Consider the following 19,471-nt stretch of genomic DNA (forward strand, 5'->3'; position numbering starts at 1 on the left):
GTCTGGAAAATGAATGTACTATATTAACTGAAATACCACTCTTTGTGTAGGTATTCTGTCATATATTTAAGAAAAATTAAATAGCATGTAAATCATATGACAATAACTTAAGTCTTTCTTCAAAGTGCATGTGGTCCTTTGCAATACCTCATTCAGCCAAGTATTTGTTCTCTTCCTCATTCAGTATAAGGCAGCTTTCAATTTGCTTAGAAGGCAATATTGGAAGGTTAGAGTTTATCAGAAACATAGGATTTTAAAGTGTGAGTTCAACTGAATAAATTAGAATTTCTGTAAAAGTAAAGAATTAAAATACCTATTTAAATATTGCAATATATAATAATTTTTAAAGTATTTGATTAAACCTGATAGGTTTTTCCAGAAATGAAAAAAAATCAGTTCTAAAACCAAAGCTGATATTTAGAAAATGTGAAAATGTAAATCAGCCCTATCCATAATATAGTTTCTCTAAAACTTTATCTTAAAGAGTCGTTTTAAAAGAATATAACTATTCAAAAATGTAACTGCTATCTTAATGTTTTGAAATAAGTTAAAACATTTTAAAATATGAATACTGTAGTTTAAAAGAAACTGGGGGAAGGAAAAGTAGAGAAAGAAATGCCAATTCCAATGCAAAGCTTTATTTGCCAAGTTTTCTTAGAATGACTTTTACCAATTTATGAATTCTTGTAAACAGAATGTATAATGGAAATACTGAAACACTGTTACCTAAAGTGGCATTATTCACTGCTACTGTGATGCTACTGTAATGTAATAAATTATTAAATTGTTGCAAAGTGCTGTTTTTGCCTTAAAGTTTTGTGTGTCTTGAAAACTATGGTGTTAAAAGTATTGAAACTGTGCAAATGCTGGGCACGCTTGGCTTGAGATAATCCGTCTTTATTTTTACAAAATTGTAACTATGCAAGTGTGTTTATTTAAAGAACAAACCAAAGTTATGGGATAAAAAATGTTGTGGAAAATTTGTGGCAAAAAAAAGTTGTGCAAAAAGGTAGAATAAAGTTTTATGAAAAGTTTTAAAAAAGTATTATGAAAAAGAAGTTATAGGATTAAAAAATAAGTCATGGGATAAAAATAAAAGCAGGCCCCTGTCAGCATAAGCCTGGAGAGGTGGGGCTGGAGTCTCTGCCCCCACCATGTCCCTACCACCCCTTCCCAGTCACCCATTTACCATTAGGGTAGCAAGACAACACCCCTGTCTAATGGGGGGCAGACAAACAGACCCTTTGCCACCTGACCAGGGCTGAGTCCTTACATTTCTGGATGGCAATGTTTGTTACTTAAGAGCTAGAGGCTGGTGGAGTTGGTTTGTTTGGAGGAGGCCTGATGATCTCCCTACTCTCACCAAAGCAACTTTTCCCTCAGGGGGGCTCCCATCTTCTTATTCAGAGAGGCAGCTGAGGCGGGACAGTGGGGCTAACTGTAGAGCAGGCGAGGGCTCGGGCTGCTGGGGTGGCCCCCCTTCCCCAGTGTACATATAATATCTGTGTAACATTTTGTATATGCTTGGGGGTAGGGTCACCCCCTGTATCATACCTAGCGGAGGTTGGAGCTGGCATATGGGGAGGAGGTTCTAATCATTATTTGGGGCTGGGAAACTTACTTATTGATAGCATAGGACAGAGGAAGGAGGCGGGGATGGGGTCCTGGCTGCCTTGGTGATGTGACTCCTGCCTGGCCTGTGAGGTGTGTTGTGGGATGACCATGTGTATGGGACTCTCAAGATTTTATCCTAGATCACCACTGGATTGCCAACAGATAGAGGAGGTGGGACCCTGACTATCACCCCTGCTCTGCAGTGGATTTGGCTCTCGGCACTCCCAGACTGGGAGCTGGATACCCTGACCTGGCAGCATGACTCAGACTGCACGACAGGTACGGCGTGCCCAGGATGACGTTCCTAGGCCTCTGGCAGACTCAGATTCCAGCCCCACACACAATGCCCTCCAAGTTCCAGCCCCTACACCATGAACCACGAGCTCTCTGCCCTCTCTGACAGCTCCAGAGAGCACCCACGTCTGCCAACTTGGGCATGGAGCCTGTTCCAAGATCCCACAGGCTCAGCCATGGAGGCTGGGGGCTTTGGGGCCATGGGGGCCAGCCCTGGTACCTGCGTCGGGCTGGGACGCTCTGCACTTACAGCCAGGAGTCATCCATGGGCCCCCGTGGGCATGCTGACAATGGTTGTTTTGATGTCGCTGATGATGTTGGGTGCCTCCCTCAGCACATGGTGCATGCACAGCATCTCGTTGCACCATTTTGCCTGCTCCTTGGACTCCTCCATCAGCATGTTCTTGTCTCCACATGAGTACAGTTTGGCCAGCAGCTCCGAGAAGATTAACTCCTTGGTCTGAGAATGGGCAAAGAAGGAAGGAGGTTGGGACCTGATGCCTGTGTCACCCTGGCTACCCCGCCAGGCCCTGCTGGGACTGTGGAATGGACTTGGAGCCCCAAGCATGGCTTTTCAGATGTGGCTTCTACACCACTTAGACTCAAAGACCCACCTATCCACCGCCTTTTTTTCACTCAGATGGGGACACTGAGGTCCAGAGGAAAAGTCAAGTCACCAGTCCAGGGTCACAGATCTGGGAGGGGACCCAGGACCTATCATGCCACCAGGACACCTGTCTACTCAGTTTTTAATTTTGGAGATAGGATCTCTCTCTGTCGCTAGGCTGGAGTACAGTGGGCAAGATCACTGCTCACTGCAGCCTCAACCTCTTGGGCTCAAAGTCATCCTCCAAGGCTAGCCTGTTGAGTAGCTAGGACTACAGGCACGTGCCACCACCAGGCCCAGCTATTTTAAAATTTTTTTGTAGAGACCAGGTCTCACTATGTTGCCCAGGCTGGTCTTAAACTCCTGGGCTCAAGCGATCCTTCCGCCTTGGCCTCCCAAAGTGCTGGGATTACAGGCATGGGCCACTGTGCCCAGTCCCACGTTATAGTTCTATGGGACAGCTCTGGTCTGGACCGTGACCCTCTCCCTGCACCTGGTCCCACAGGGCTGGTTGTCATCTCTGCCAGGCCAACACGACCACCTGCATCCCCAGTGCCACAGGAGCCCCTGCCCCCATGAGGCGGTGCATGCACGTTGTTGATCATGAGGTGCATGGTGGTCTTGGGCGTGAGACCAACCATGAGGTCCCACACGGTCTTGTTGACAATGGTCACATAGGAGTCCACCAGGCTCTGAGTGGTCTCCATTTGCCGCACCAGCTGTGGGTCCATGGAGTGCATGAAGCTGTCGGAGCCATTCTCCTCGGCCTTGCTGGCCTGCCATGGAGAACACAAAGGCATCAGGGTGGTCAGGACATGCAGCCAGGCTCCAGGATCTCAGCCCCTCCAAGGGTACCTGGAACACTGAGGCACAGGGAGAAGCAACTGGCCAGAACACACACCCAGATCCCCACATGCTCTAGAGGGTTTCAGGTCTCTGCCTCTCAGGACCCCAGATGCCCCTGATCAAGCCTCATCTTAGTTCTGACTCTAGTACCCAGAATTTGCCTCCATTTCCCAATCCAGAAATTGGAAAAGAACATCTCCAGGTCCCTCGCTTGAAGACATGGCCAGAGCTGGTGCCAGGCTACAGATGCCTGGCAGGAGGAGAGAAGGGCATACTCACTTTCCCCTTGTCCTGGGAGGCCCACACACCAACATTGCCACCACCGCTGCCACCTGGGAGCACAGCCAAAGTAGACACACACAGGAAAAGGGGAAGGGTTGAGTGAACCTGGGACACTGCACCCCAAATTTAACGTGTTGATGAATTCAATTTGCTAATATTTTGTGGAGGATTTTTGCATCAATATTCATCAGTGATATTGGCCTGTAGTTCTCTGTTTTGGATGTATCTTTGGTTTTGGTATCAGGGTAATACTAGCCTTGTGGAATGAGTCTGAAATAGTTGGGTAAGGTCTCTATTTTTTGAATAGCTTGGGTAAGGTTGGCATGAGTTCTTTAAATGTTTGGTAGAATTCAGCAATGAAGCACCAAGTCCAAGGCTTTTCTTTACTGGGAGACTTTTTATTACTGCTTTGATCTCATTATTTCTTATTGGTCTGTTCAGGTTTTGGATTTCATCACGGTTCAATCTTGGCAGGCTGGATGTGTCTACAAACTTATCCATTTTTAGTAAGTTTTCCTATTTCTTTGCATACAGTTGTTTATTATTATTATTATTATTATTATTATTATTATTATTTTTGAGATAGAGTCTTGCTCTGTCATCCAGGCTGGCATGTGGTGCCATGATCTCAGCTCACTGCAACCTCCGCCTCCTAGGTTCAAGTGATTCTTCTGCCTCAGCCTCCCAAGTAGCTGGGATTACAGGTTGTGCAACCACACCCAGCTAATTTTTTTGTATTTTTAGTAGAGACGGGTTTCACCATGTTGGTCAGGCTGGTCTCGAACTCCTGAGCTCGTGATTCACCTACCTCAGCCTCCCAAAGTGCTGGGATTATAGGCGTGAGCCACCACACCCGGCCTTGCATGCAGTTGCTTTTTAATAGCCACTAGTGATCCTGTGAATTTTTGCGTTATCAGTTGTAATGTTTTCCTTTTTCATCTTTGATTTTATTCACTTGAGTCTTCTTTTTTTCTTAGCCTTAGGCTTAAAGTTTGTCAATGTTGTTTATCTTTTCCAAAAACCAACTTTTTATTTCACTGATGCTTTTTATTGTTTTCTTCATTTTAATTCCATTTATTTCTGCTCTGATCTTTATTATTTCTTTTCTTCTACTAATTTTGGGTTTGGTTTGCTCTTGCTTTTCTATTTCTTTAAGATGTATTGTTAGGTTGTTTATTTGATGCTTTTCTGCTTTTTGAAAGTAGGTGTTTATAGCCATAAAATTCCCTCTTAGTATTGCTTTTGTCGAATCTCATAGGTTTTGGCATGTTGTGTTTCCATTATCATTTAAGAAATGTTTCAATTTCCTTCTTAATTTCTTCATTGACCCACTAGTCATTCCAGAGCATATTATTTAATCTCCATGTGTTTGTGTAGTTTCCAACATTTCTCTTGTTACTAACTTCCAGTTTTATTTCATTGTGATCAGAGAAGATGTTTGATATTATTTCCTTTTTTTCCTAATATTTTAAGACGTATTGTGTGATTTAAGATATGGTCTATCCTTGAGAATGATCCATGTGCTGAGGAAAAAAATGTGTATTCTGTAGCCCAAGGGAGAAGACACCCACCCTCACTCTGCTGCAACAGCGCTCTTCTCAGGGATGGGGCAGTGGTGTGCTGTTGTTACACAAGGGGCTCTCTGTCGGGGAGGGAACAGAAGTCTGTTCTGTAGTGTTTGCCATTTTCGGTGGTGCAAATATTCCATGGCTGATTTCAAGCTGCCACCAGCTTCTCAGCCTGGGCTTGTTTGTCCCACCCTTGGGAAGGCTTTCCAGGTATTTGAAAGGATGTGGGTGTTGTGATCTCAACTGTATCTTTATTAGGGGACACTCCAAGCCCAGTTATGCTATGGTTCTTGCAGACTTATAGAGGAACTACCTTGGTGGTCCCGGATAAGATCTGGAAGAATTTTCTGAGCTACCAGGCATTAGAGACTCTTATTCTCTACCTGTAATTTCTTTCTAAAAAACAGTCTCTGTCTCTCTGTCTCTGTCTCTCTCTCTGCGGCCCCCCCCACCATCTCTCTCTCTCTCTCTGCTGAGCCACTTGGAGCTGGGGGTGAGCTGACACAACATCCCTATGGCCACCACCACTGGGACTGCACTGGGTCAGACCTAAAGCCAGCAAAGCACTGGGTCTCACTCAGGGCCCACTGTCAACACTACCTGGCTATCGCCTATGTTCACTCGAGGCCCTGGGGCTCTACTGTCAGCAGGTGTCAAAGCCAGCCAGGCTTGTGTCTTTCCCTTCAGGGCAACAAGTTCCCTTAGGCCCTAGCATGTCCAGAGATGCTGTCTGGGAGCCAGGGACTGCAGTCAAAAACCTTAGAAATTTACCTGGTGCTTTATTATAAGGCGGCTGAGCAGACACCGAAACCATGAGACAAAGTCCTTCCCACTCTGTCTTTCCCTTTCCACAGGCAGAGGAGCCTCACCCTGTGGCCACCACCACAGGCGCACAGGGAGTGCTGCCAGGCTACTGTCGATGTTCTCTCAGGGCCCAAGGGCTCTGAAGTCACTTGTGCTGAATGCTTCCAGGCCTGGGACTCACCCTTCAGGGCAGTGGGCTCCCCTCTGGCCTAGGACGGGCCCAGAAATGCTGTCTAATAGCCAAGGCCTAAAATCAGTGACCGCAAGAGCCCATTTGGTGCTCTACCCCATTGTGGCCAGGCAGGTACGTAAGCTGCAAAACAAAGTCCCTTTTACCTTTCCCTCTGCTTTTCTCAAGCAGAAGAAATCTCTCACCACAGCCACCATAGCTGGGAATGTGCTGGGTCTCACCTGAAGCCAGCACGTCGCAGAGCCTTACTCCAGGCCCATAGCACACTGCCTGGGTATCACTGTTGTTGGCTATTCAGGGCCCAAGGTTCTTGAGTCAGCAGGTGATGAATCCTGCCAGGACTGGGTTGTTTCCTTTAGGGCAGAAGATTCCCTTCTAGCCCAGGGTGTATCTAGAAAGGTAATTCAGGAGCTAGGTCCTGGAATGGGGGCCTCTCAATTCTGACTGGTGCTCTGTCCTACTGTGGCTGAGTTGCTATCCAAGATGTAAGACAAAGTCCTCTTTGCTTTTCCCCCTTCTCTCCTCAAGCAAAAGGAAGAAGTCACTTTAGTTGTTGCAAGCTGCGTTGCCTGGGGTTGGGGGAGGGGTGGTGCAAACACTCCCTTGGCTGCCCTGGCTGGTGTCTCTCTAGGTCGTGTGCCCCCTGAGTCCACTGGCTCTGAGCCCAGCATGGCATTAGGATGTGCCTAGGAGTTGAAGTGCTTATGGTCTAGACTGCCTTTCAAGTGTATTTGGGGCCCCAGGGCATAACAGTCTGCCATGCCAAGGCTTGTCAAAACCCAAGCCTCAAGCCTCCTAACTACTGGGATGGGTGAACCCCTCTGGGCATGGCTGGTCTAAATGCTCCCTCCATGGGCAGGTGTCACGTGAGTTCCACCTGGTTTCGCTTTCTGCTGTGACAGGGCAGCACTGAGTTCAAGGCAGAGTCCCACAGTTGCTGCATTCTCCCTTCCCCAGGTGCACAGATTCTCAGCACCACAGCAACCACTGCTGGGGGAGGGGGAGGGGTGATATTGGTGTTTCAAGGCTGTCTCTCCCACCCTCTTCAATGCCTCTTTCAGCAACATGAAGTTAAACCCAGGTACTGTGAGTCCTCGCCTGATTTTTGGTTCTTATAATAATGGTTTTCTGGTGAAGACAGTCGTTAAATTTGATATTCCTGCAGGGGGAATGATTGGTAGAGACTACTATTCAGCCATCTTGCTCTGCCCCTCCTGCCTCACTTCACTTTAATTACCTGCTAATAGCCCTGTTTTTAAATACAATCATATAGTGGGTTAGGGCTCCAATGTATGAATTTTGAGGAGATACAATTCAGTCTATAGCATTTGGACTTGGGGAGAGGGAGGAAGAGAACACGCACAGGAAAGTCACAGTGTAAGCAACAGTATGGAGGTGGGGAAGTTCAGCTCATTGATAGGAAAAATTGATCCAAGTTGTCAGGGCCCACAGGGAGATATGGTGCGGTGGTGAGAGGTGGCCACATCAGAAAGAACCTTGAATGCCAGGCTGAGGTGGGAGGCATTTCCTGTTGTGTAGAAGGTACCGTGAGGTGATGGGTAGGGTAACATGATGAAAGGACATTTGGGAGGATGGATCTGGCATCAGTGATGGGTAGGGGTGAGGAGTGAACAAAGCTGGAGGCCAGGAAACTGGACACATGGCCCAGAGTTCCGGCTTAGGCTGTTCAAAGGCAGTTTCCACACTGAGTTCCCATGTGGATCCAAGCATGCAGGGGGTAGATGATCTGGAAAAGCAAAAGCATTCTCTTCCCATTACCACACAGTTTCCCAGCTGAGCTCATCACCAGAGTCCTACAAATCAGACAGTCAAACTACCCCAAACTCTGTCCCTAGAAGCTGTGACCCAGAGGGAGCCCTTGTCCAGCTGTAGCCCAGGGACACCGCAGCCTGAGCAGGACTGCACCTGTTCCCCCCGAGGAGCCTCATCTCTGTCTGGCCTGGCTTTGGCTTCCAATGCCCTCAGCTTTGGCTTCAAAATCTGTTGGGTCAGATTCATGAGAGCTCTGGCCTTCTTCGGTTTAGGGATTTTTAAATAGTTTTTTCAAGCAGGCAGTAGATGAGCTCTGCTTGCTTACCTCTAAGAATTGGCTAGAACTCACAGAAGGCTGTTATAGTTACAGCTTGATTACATGGAAAGGATACAGATTAAAATCAGGCAGGGGAAGAAAGGCATAGGGCTGAGTCCAGGAGGGCACCAGGCATGGAGTGTCCATTATCCCTTCCCCATGCAATCAGAGTGCATTACCCTCCCGGCTTTGCTATGTGCCAATACACATGAAGTATTCCCAGCCATGAGGCTCCCTCAAGCCTCAGTGTTCTGGGTTTTACTGGAACTTCATCACAGAGGCATGCTTGATTGTCCATGTGGCTGCTCTCAGTTTCCAGTCTCCAGTACTTCCAGGAGTGACCTAAAGCCCAGACTCTAAGTCACATAGTTGCTTTTTTGCCCTGGCTAGTCCCTACCCTAAATCTTATTATTAGGCTATCCATCATGAGCCAAGATCCCCAGGCAAAGATATTCCTATCAGGTATTACATGTTGACAGTTACCTCCCAGGAGTCTAGGACAAAGGCCAGATCTCTTTTTGGTCAAGGTTAATTTTTTTTCCTTATTTTTTTTTAACTATATGACATGCCATCATTCTATTATTCAACCTTTCTATTTTATCTTCAAAATAACCCTAATTGGTGGGTAAGGATGTTTATTATTATAAACGAGATCTCGAAAGAAAAGACACTTGGGCAAAGTTGCACAGTCTATCTTTGACTCGTGGTGCAATACTCTTTCCACTCTCTGAGAACACTGAGTCCTGTGAAGAAGGTGAAAGGAAGGTGTGTGCATGTGTGTGCACGTCTGTGTTGGTGTGTGTAAATGTATATCTAATAAGTATGTGTAGATATGTGTATGTCTCTGTGTTTGTGTATACATGTGGATGTCTGGGTGTCTATATGCATGTTTGTGTGTGTGTGTACACATGCTCATGGGGAAGGTTAAAGAGAAAATTGGCCAGGTGCGGTGGCTCATGCCTGTAATCCCAGCACTTTGGAAGGCTAAGGCGAGCGGATTGCCTGAAGTCAGGAGTTCGAGACCATTCTGGCCAACATGGTGAAACTCCATCTCTACTAAAAATGCAAAACAATTATCTGGACGTGGTGGCGTGCACCTGTAAACCCAGCTACTCAGAATTGCTTGAACCAGGGAGGTGAAGGTTGCAGTGAGACGAGATCGCACCACTGTACTCCAGCCTGGGCAACAGAGTGAGATTCCATCTCAAAAAGGAGAGAGAGAGAAAGTCAGCAGTGTGCAGTGATGCACACCTGTAATGCCAGCTACACAGGAGGTGGACGGGGGAGGATCACTTGAGCCTGGGAGTTTGAGAGAGAGAGAGAAAATTTCAATAATCTTGCAGTTAGAAGGAAAAACCTGGGGCTGGGCACAAAGAGACATAAAGCACAGCATAAAGAGGCAGAGAAATGTCTAATGAAAAGTGACAAAGAATTAATTCGTTCTTATATAAAGAAATATAGGACTTTAGCAGCAGGATAAAACTGGAATATAATTTCTTCTAGAACCCTGATAATCTTTGTGAGAAAACTGTTGGTCATATATGTTAATTGCCAAAACTTGCAGGACTCTCTGCAACAGAACTAGCAAATAAAACCATCTTTCTGAAACTCACTATGCTACAAGCAGCATTCAACTCTTTCTCAACCAAGATTTCACTAACCTATCTCCAGCTTCCAGATGGTGAGGGAAAGTGTGATGAGATTTTATGATAAATTGTGCTTGTCTCTGAGTCCATCTCCTTCTATTGAAGAGAAGGAAAATGAGGTGAGCACATTACAGCCCTGCTGACAAAAGTCACAAATAAGCAAATAATTATTACTTAAAACCAGGGAGTCCTATAATTTATTCATGAATGCCACACATTCTATATTAGATCTTCCATTTCAATTTACTTGTATTATTTGAAGCTAATTTATAAGATTCAAATTATTCAGAAAATGCTCCCGAGTAAATAGAAGAAAACACTTTAACCACAGGAAGTATCATGCTACACAATATGGTGTGGTGGTGAAGGGTGCAGGCTCTAAAACCAGAAAACACAGGTTCAAGTCCTGACCCTACCACCTTGGGAGAGTTACATGGTCTCTCTGTGCCTCCATTTCCCCATCTAAAATGTGGGGATGACAATAATAGTGTCTATTTCACAGAGTTGTTTTGAGGAAAATAATATATGTAAAGCACTGTGAACAGCAGTCAGTGCTATGGAAGTGTTTGCTCTAGTTATTCTAACATTTCAGATGATAAATATCTATCCTGTTATTCAGATGGCAAGCGTCCCTAAGCTGATAACATGATGAAGAGCTTTCGGGTTTCTTAATTTCCATCAGTTTTGTGAGGGAAAAAATACCACATGAAGAAGAGCAACTGAAGCAGGCGTGAGAAGGAAACTTGGCTTAAGATTGGGGGGCTTGGGTTTATTAGGCTTTCGTCTTCTAAAAATGTCCTAAGCTCCATTGATAAGAAGATGCTTAGTATCAATCCAGCTAAAAAGGACCAATAGACTCCACAAGACACTGAGTTAGAGACAAAAATAGCAGGGTAATAAATGAAATATGGAAAACTACACAACCAGAAAAATAAACAGCTACCAGTACCCAAAACGTGGTTAAATCTCACAGGATTATACTGAATGAAAGAAGCCAGCCACAAACGCGCACATACTGAATGATCCCATTTATATGAAGCTCAAGAACAGGCAAAACTAATCCATGGTTGCAGAGGTCAGGATCCTGGTTAACTTTGAGGGGACAGCAACTGAGAAGGCGCAAGAGGGAGCCCTCTGTGCTGATGGGAACAATCTGTATCTTGAACTGAGTGGCGGTTACATGAGTGTGCACATATGTAAATAGTAAGGAGTTGTAGCTTAAGGCATAGGCACCTCGCTGAATGTAAGATACTGTCTTAGTCCATGTGTGCTGCTGTAACAAAATATCTGAGACTGGGTAATGTGTAAAGAACAAAAATGTATTTCTCACAGTTCTGGTGGGTGGGAAGTCCAAGATCAAAGCGCCAGCAGGTTTGTAGTCTAGTGAGGGCTGCTGTCTGCTTCCAAGATGGCACCTTGAATGCTGAGTCCTCCAGAGGTGAGGAATGCTGTGTCCCAGCATGGTGGAAAGAACAGAAAAGCAAAAGAAGAAAACTGAGCTGGGTCGCTCCCTCAAGCCCTTTCATAAGGTCACTAATCCCATTCACGAGGGGGCTCCTCCTTACAGCTTAGTCATCTCCTAAAGACTCCACCTCTTAATACTATCACATGGGGGTTTAAGTTCCAACATGAATTTTGGAGGAGACACAATCATTCCAACCATAGCAAATATACTTTACTAAGAAAGAAAAAAACATAGTCTCTAAACATGATATTTTAAGAGTTTATATATTTAAAGCTCAATTTTCTGCTTGCTTACATACATATTTGTGACCATGAGTGTCATTCTTGGCTGAGAAACATTTCAGTAAATTTTAAAAAGTCTCACATTATCTATTAATACCTTATTCAGATAAGACCAAATTTCTAACCTAGATTTTAGGTTGAGACAGAAACCCATAGTCATTAGTTGCAATGTGAGAATGGCAGAGAGATATTAACTAGCAGAATCCAACTATAAAACTAAATTTAAGGGCACAATTCTCTACTAATCACTCCCCCAGACAAATCATTACTTGGATAGCAATGAATCAACTAAAAATGGAAGTGAGAAAAGTTCGAGTCCTTTTTGCGATGGATGGATGCTTATGAGACTATTAAGTGAAGGGGGTTCGGAAATAAGGGGATAAATGGCATACTAATTTGAGGTTGAATGGAGTAATGAGATGACCTTGGAAATATAAGAATCCTGCTTAATGGGGCTTGTCTACTTGCAATTCGATAAACTAATATACATAAATTCAAAGAGATAAAGGACATGAGCACTCAGCACAAAATTACAGGAATAAATTTAGCAAAGAGGAACCAAAGTTGAGATAAGGGCCACTGTTCCAGGTCTGACATCTTTAATTCTTGAGTCATGGGGATGGTAAACCAGAGAACAGAGTCTTCCGACTGGAAGCTAAAACCAGCCTTTGGGGTGGGTTCAGAGAGCCTGTTCAGACTCAAGGTGCGAAAACAGATGTTGCATGGTCGAAAACATCCCGAGTGCAAGGGCATTTTCAAAGACAGCGGTGCTCAGGGAAAAAGAATACTGTGTGTTTAAAAAGAAAAAAAATTAAAAGAAAGAATGGAAACAAGGAGGAAAAAGTGACCAGAGGGTAAGGTGACCATACGTTCTGGTTTGCAAGGTACAGCTAATGTTATGTCTGCTGTCCTGGTGCAATTATTACAGTGCCCTCTTTCACTCTCCGAAGTGTCTTGATTTGGATGATAAAGCATATGATCACCCTATTAAAGAGAGGAAATTAGCCAGAAGACTTTTGTGTCGATTTTAAACGGTGTGGACTGATCCGCAGTCGCGCTCTTGCCGCTGCCCAGCTGAGCAGCGTGCACCACCTCTGCGTCACCCTACCCCGCCCTGCCTGGGTCTCCAGGAAGGTTGGAGCGGAACCCGCGCTGCTCTGGTGCCACCTGCAGGTTATATGGGGGAACTGCTTCTCTCCACCCCACTACCCACCACCCCACATCCCCACCGCCACCTTGGACAGCCTTGGACTTGGCCAAAAGACATTAAGAGCACGCGAAGCCCTGGCTGGGGAGTGGGCTGGACCCTGCAGTGAAGCCCGCGTTACAGAATCAGACGGTCCCGGCTTAAGCCAACAAAGCCAAGCTCCTCTACTTCCTACCCACTCCTGGTCTTTCTCATTTTGTAGGCAGGAAACTGAAGCCTAATTCAGATTTTTCATTGGTAGGATTGTGAAGCATACAGCGGGAGCCTCCCAGGTGCCATTCCCCACATCTCTGTCTTTCTGCTAACACTTTAGGGTAGTGGGGAGCTTAAGCTTACTAAGTTCCTACTGTGTACTGGCCAGAGTGGGCACTTTTATCTCCAGCCTCGCAATTGATGGGAAATAGGTGATTATAGAACTAGGAGACAGGATCAGAGTGGGCTAGCGATGTGCTCACAGTCTCTCAGCTGAAACTGGAACCCAGGGGTCTTTGATTCTAAAGCTAGTGCTCTTTTTGGGTCTCCAGCTTGAGCAATAGTTGTAAAATACAAAGAGCACCGTGAAAATCTAATATCAATCCATATAAGACTGTATTGCAAACAGAAACATAGAGTGTATTCGTGGGAGTGATGGGGAGGGGGGAGATTACCTCAATTCTATGTAACCTGGGAACTCTTGGAGGAAAATGAATGAAGCATGACCGAGTGCAATTTGTCTGATAAAATCTGTCAGAACGTGGGGCCTTGTGCGTCCTGGGTAGTGAAGATGAGAAATCATGGTGCTGGATATTTGCTAAGGTGTTCCTTATGAAATTACTCAGGGCTTCAGTGCCTCCACTCTCTTCATGACCCCAGGCAGTTTCCCCGTCTGTCTTCATCCTATTGCCTAGCATCCTATCCATCAAACTGTTTTTAGAGTTATGTCTCGATAAAATAAAAATCATGGTGGGAGTCATTTACACCCTAGTGAGAGTCATCTAAGATTCCCTTATCTTCTCAGACCTTTTAGCTGAAGTTGGTTATGAGAGAGGATGGGGAGGGGGAAAAGGGTTGGGGCAAGCACTTGGAGCTTGCACTGTTTCTTGCCGGTGCCCTGGCACAGTGTGAATATGTCCATCTAAATGGAGAGCTCTATGCATGTTCCTCTCTACTCCCTTTGTCACCAATACCAGTTCCCAAGGCAGAGCCCCAGGAGGGCTGGCCTGAAGGACCTGGAGGTAATATCAAACGCTTGGCTTTGGGTTTCAGGTCAAGCTCTGCCAGTGACTTGCTGTGTAAGAGGAGACAAGTCAGTTCACCTCTCTACACTTCAGTGACCTCATCTGTAAAAGACTGGTCTGGACTAGATTAATGATTTTCTTATTTATTTTATTATTATTATTATTTTTTGAGATGGAGACTTGCTCTGTCGCCCAGGCTGGAGTGGAGTGCAGTGGTACAATCTCGGCTCACTGCAACCTCTGCCTCCCAGGTTCAAGAGATTCTCCTGTCTCACCCTCCCAAATAGCTGGAACTACAGGTGCCTGCCACCACACCCGGCTAATTTTTGTATTTTTAGTAGAGATGTGGTTTCAACATATTAGTCAGGCTGGTCTTGAACTCCTGACCTCAGGTGATCCACCCGCATCAGCCTCCCAAAGTGCTGGGATTACAGGTGTGAGCCACTGTGCCCAGCCTAATGATTTTCTTTAGGTTTTGCAATTGTTTTTTGTTTTAACATTATACTCAATTCTTCCTCCAACATTATTAAGGTATAATTGATAAATAAAAATTGTATATAGTTACAGTATTCAATGTGGTGTTTTGATATATGCATACATTATAAAATTATTAAATCAAGTTAATTAACATTTCCATCACCTCACAACTTATTATTATTATTATTATTGTGGTAAGAACATTTAAGATGTATTTGCTTAGAATAGTGTTTACTAGCAGTGAGGAAAGTTAAGCGGGAGAGAGTAGCCAAAGGCTGGCTAACAGGTTAACAGATACAAGAGTACATGGCTGGGCCGGGCACGGTGGCTCATGCCTGTAATCCCAGCACTTTGGGAGGCCAAGGCGGATCACCTGAGGTCAGGAGATCGAGACCAGCCTGGCCAACATGGTGAAACCCCGTCTGTATGAAAAATACAAAAATTAGCTGGGCATGGTGGCTAATGCCTGTAATCCCAGGTACTTGAGAGGCTGAGGCATGAAAACTGCTTGAACCCAGGAGGCAGAGGTTGCAGTGAGCCAAGATCATGCCACTTCACTCCACCACCCTGGGAGATAGAGTGAGACTCTGTCAAAAAAAAAAAAAAGTACATGGCTGAGTTTGGTGGCTCATGCCTATCATCCCAGCACTTTGGGAGGCTGAGGTGGGAGGATCACTTGAACCCAGGAGTTTGAGAGCAGCCTGGGGAACATAGGGAGATTCCCATCTCTGCAAAAAATTTAAAAATTCGCCATGCACTTTTAGCTACTCCGGAGGGCTACAGAGGTCAAGGCTGCAGTGAGCTGTGATTGCACCACTGCACTCCAGCCTAGGGGACAGAGTGAGAGCCTGTCTGAAAAAAAAAAAAAAGAATACAGCTAGATAGGAAGAATAGTTCTAGTTTCTTTAGCACTATAGGGTGACTATAATTTATGACAATTTATTATATATTTTCAAATAGCTAGAAGAGTGGATTTTGAATGGTCCCAGAACAAAGAAATGATAAATATTTGAGGTGGTGGAGATGCTAATACCCTGATTTGATCATTATACATTGTATACATATATAAAAATATTATACTGTACCCCATAAACAAGTACAATTATTATGTATCAAATAAAAATAATAATAAAAGCAAAAAATCTACTCTCTCAGCAATTTTAAAGTATACATTATTATTAACTATAGTCATCATGCTGTACAACAGATCTCCAGAATTTATAAGATTCTATTTAATTCCGTTCAAAGTACTACATACACAGAGTTAAGAACAAAATGGTATCTGGAGCAAGAAATCCTCGGTAAAACAAAAAAAGAAGAAAAAAAGAACAAAATGGTAACGAAAGGCTTATATCAAAAAGCATTTCCTCTGCCCTTTCCTTTCTTGCATTGAGTCCTAAATCCCAGAGGCCATCACTTTAAACTCATTTTGCTATTTCCTCTGCTATTTATCATCATATTTCTAAATAATGTTTATGTTGCTATTCCTTGATTTGTTTTCTTCAGTATCTGTCTACCTCCTGGCATAGCTCAGTATAGGGCTTACCTCCCTTATGAGGTCTTAACAATTTCCTTGCTTCCAATCTACCAGTCTGATTGGATCATAGTCTTATGAAATCCAAAGCATTTCCATTCTTGTAGGTATCTAAATATTGTTCCCTAACCCAACTCCTGCACTGAAATTGTCTAATTTCTTTCCTTTTTTTCCCTCAGAGTTAATAATTGCTTCGTATTTTTTTCCTTCGTTTGCTTATATGTTTTTGTACCTATTACCTACCTTTTTTTTTTTTTTTTTTTTTTGAGACAGACTCTCACTCTGTCATCCAGGCTGGAGTACAGTGGCACAATCTCAGCTCACTGCAACCTCCAAGTCCTGGATTCAAGCAATTCTCCTGCCTCAGCTTCCTAAGTAGCTGGGACTACAGGCGCATGCCACCACGCCTGGCTAACTTTTGTATTTTTTAGTAGAGACGGAGTTTCACCATATTGGCCAGGCTGGTCTCAAACTCCTGACCTCTTGATCTGCCCACCTCAGCCTCCCAAAGTGCTGGGATTACAAGTGTGAGTCACCGCTTCTGGCCCACCTACTATTTTCTTTTCAGATGCTCCAACTGATTTATCAAATGCCTAGTGATAATGATCCAAAACCTAAGAAACACCAGATACTGTATCAGACCTGTTATTTTCCTGGAGGCTTCCCTCTCTCCCTTGCCCTCCATCCTTCTGCTCCAATCTGGACTCGGCTCTCAGCCCATGGCACATCTGGCACCCTGGCATGTCTCTGCACCATTGTGTGAATTTCCTCCTGCCTCTTCTGTGTGCATCTCCTGTTCCTTGGCCCCAGATCTTCTTTTTTCCTGGTTTACTCTCTCACTGTGTTGCAGCACATTTTCCAGTGGCTTCCTTAGAAAGAGTGAATGGAAGCCAAGCTTTCTGACCCTCACACATTTTAGAATGTCATTGTTCTACCCCAACTCCTGATTACTAGTTTGGCTGGATGTAATGCTCTAATTTAAATGTAACTTCTCCTCACATTGGGAAATATTGCTCTATTATTTTCTAGTTCCCAGTGTTGTTGGGAAGAAGTCCGTGTCATGCGGAGTCTTGGCTCTTTACATGTGACCTGTCTTTTCTCTCTGGAAGATTTTAGGGTTTTCTCTCTATCCTTAGTTTTCTGGAATTTCCCAGTGCTGGGCCTTGCTGTAGGTCTTTCTTCATTCACTGTGCTAGTCACCTGATAGACTCTTTTGAACTAGAAAATTATGTGTGTCTATTGTGGGAAGCCACCAGCAGGTTCGTGTGAGCTGGGTAATCACATTCTTTTCTTCCAAGGATGGAGGTATCAAGGCCCTGGGAACCTTGTAAGTGGATGGGGAGAAAGGGGGCCTGAGGTGAATCCAACAAAGCTGCAGCACCCACTGAGCTCATGTCCCAGGGCTAGGCTCTGCCTGAGGACAGGAGACATGAGTGAGACCCACTTCCTGCCCAGTCCCATGGTGGGGCTCAGGACACACATGGTCCGGGAGGCCCCCAGCTCCAGGCTACATTTACATGCACCTACCTGCATGCAGCAATCAGTGAGCCACAGGACAACTTAGGGGAAGGGGCAGCTCCAGAGAGCAGGATAGGAGGGAGGTAAATAATCATGAGGTGGGAAGTGGCCTTGTGGGGAAGGGGCAAAGGCAGGGCTGTGTGTGTGTGTGTGTGTGTGTGTGTGTGTGTGTTATGTATTGGGGGAAATGGAGAGAGCATCTGTAGTTTTGTCTGCCCCCTTTTTTGGCCACTGCACCCCTTTCTTCGTGAATAGTTTTTCTTCTCTTCATGGACTGAGTGTCTCTGTCTCCTCCAAATTCATATGTTGAAGCCCTAACCCTCTGCATGGCTGTATTTGCAGATGAGGCCTCTCAGGAAGTCATTAAGGTTAAATGAGGTCCTAAGGGTGGGTCCCTGATTCAGTAGGATTAGTGTCCTTATAAGACGAGACACCAGAGAGTGCACTCACTCTCTCTCTGCACAAATACAAAGAAGAGGTCACGTGAGCACACAATATGGCAGCCACCTATGGGCCAAGAGAAGAGGCCTCAGAATGAAACCTACCTTGCTGGCACTTTGATCTTGGATTTCCCAGCCTCCAGAACTGTGAGAAATAAATGTTTGTGGTTTAAGCCACCCAGTTTGCGGTATTTTGGCATGGTACACTGAATTGACTAATACATCTCCCTGCCCTACTTCAACCACATGACACTAGAGGGCTCGGCAGTTTTAGAGTCCCAGCTACTCAGCCAACCCAGACCAGGCCAAGCAGAAACTTTCTTCTGGAATTTTCTGAATAGGAACTAATAGAGGGGAGCCCCATCCTTTCCTGGGGGGCAAAGCCAGTAAGACAGAAGCCTCATGCTGCCAACAGCCTGACTCTAACCTCGTGGGGAGAGTTGCTCTGAGAGCACAAAACTGATCTGCAGACTGGGGTGGAGACAGAGACAAGGGAAGGAGCCTGCAAATCCTAACAGCACTGGTGATTCTGAGTCCAGGTATTCCTGAGGCCCAGCTGTTCCCTGTCCTGCCCATGGCTAACTTACTGACCAATGAGCTTCCCTTCTTGCCTAAGCCAGTGAATTTTCTGTCACTCACATCCAAAGAGCCCGGACTGTAATGGTAGGGCATGGCAGGGCTGAGCTGGCTGGGGCAGAGGACGTTGTGGGTGGAATCAGCAGTGACAGGCACACAGGAAGTGCAGGTATCGAGTGGCCTCCATGAGGTCTTCCTCCAGCCCCGACTGTGAGCAAGGCTGGGCTCATACGCTCAGTAGGTCAGCGTGAGGGATTTGGTCAGAGGTGCCATGCTCAGGGCCATCTTTCTATGGGCCAGACTGTTCATCATCAAAGGTTTTGCCATCAGAGACAGTTTTAGTCCTATCTTGGGTTCACTTGATCAATTGCTGTTCTCCTGCTTTCAGGATCTTTACACTAGGCTGCCCTACCTGGGTGTTAGGAAGCCATAGGCATCCTGGTCATAAGTCTGGACCCCAAAAAGGGCTCCTGCCAGCCTGCTAAGTGTTCCAGAGGGCAGGACCGAGGGGTGGTGGGAGGAGCCCAGCCTGGACGGCCGAGACATATATAGTGCTCTTGATTCATCTCTTGGAACTTTTCACCCATCAAGTTTAGGCTCCCAGTGGGGCACACATGGGAAAGACAATGCCCATGTCTTCAACTAGTTTCCCCATCAGAAGTGGTCATTGCACCAAGCACCCTCCTCCATTAAAACCGGACAGGCCAAGGGCCGCTTTCCTAATGGATGAGTCTTCTTGGTCTGTCTCATGTTCCCAACAGAGCTCCCTCCATGGGATGGGAAGGTGCCATCCCAGGGCCGCCGTTTTGACCCAGC

At 45.4% G+C, this 19,471-nt stretch overlaps 1 protein-coding gene across 1 annotated transcript; it reads right to left on the reverse strand.

Moving 5' to 3' along the window:
* Window positions 1-2,167: 2,167 nt before the first annotated feature.
* LOC115930789 (putative GED domain-containing protein DNM1P34) lies at window positions 2,168-3,315 on the reverse strand. The gene is made up of 2 exons (XM_031002179.3): window positions 3,109-3,315; window positions 2,168-2,368 (listed from the first exon to the last, which is right to left on the reverse strand). The coding sequence occupies exons 1-2, from the start codon at window positions 3,313-3,315 to the stop codon at window positions 2,168-2,170; spliced, it is 408 nt and encodes a 135-aa protein (XP_030858039.3).
* Window positions 3,316-19,471: the final 16,156 nt, after the last annotated feature.

Source organism: Gorilla gorilla, chromosome 16, assembly GCF_029281585.2.
Source record: "Gorilla gorilla gorilla isolate KB3781 chromosome 16, NHGRI_mGorGor1-v2.1_pri, whole genome shotgun sequence".
Taxonomy (NCBI): domain Eukaryota; kingdom Metazoa; phylum Chordata; class Mammalia; order Primates; family Hominidae; genus Gorilla; species Gorilla gorilla.

Coding starts and splice junctions, on each gene's coding strand:
- LOC115930789 (XM_031002179.3), bottom strand. CDS start 3,315: ATGCCTTTGTGTTCTCCATGGCAGGCCAGCAAGGCCGAGGAGAATGGC. Junction 2,369..3,108: donor TGCACCTCATGATCAACAAC/GTGCATGCACCG, acceptor GCCCATTCTCAG/ACCAAGGAGTTAATCTTCTC.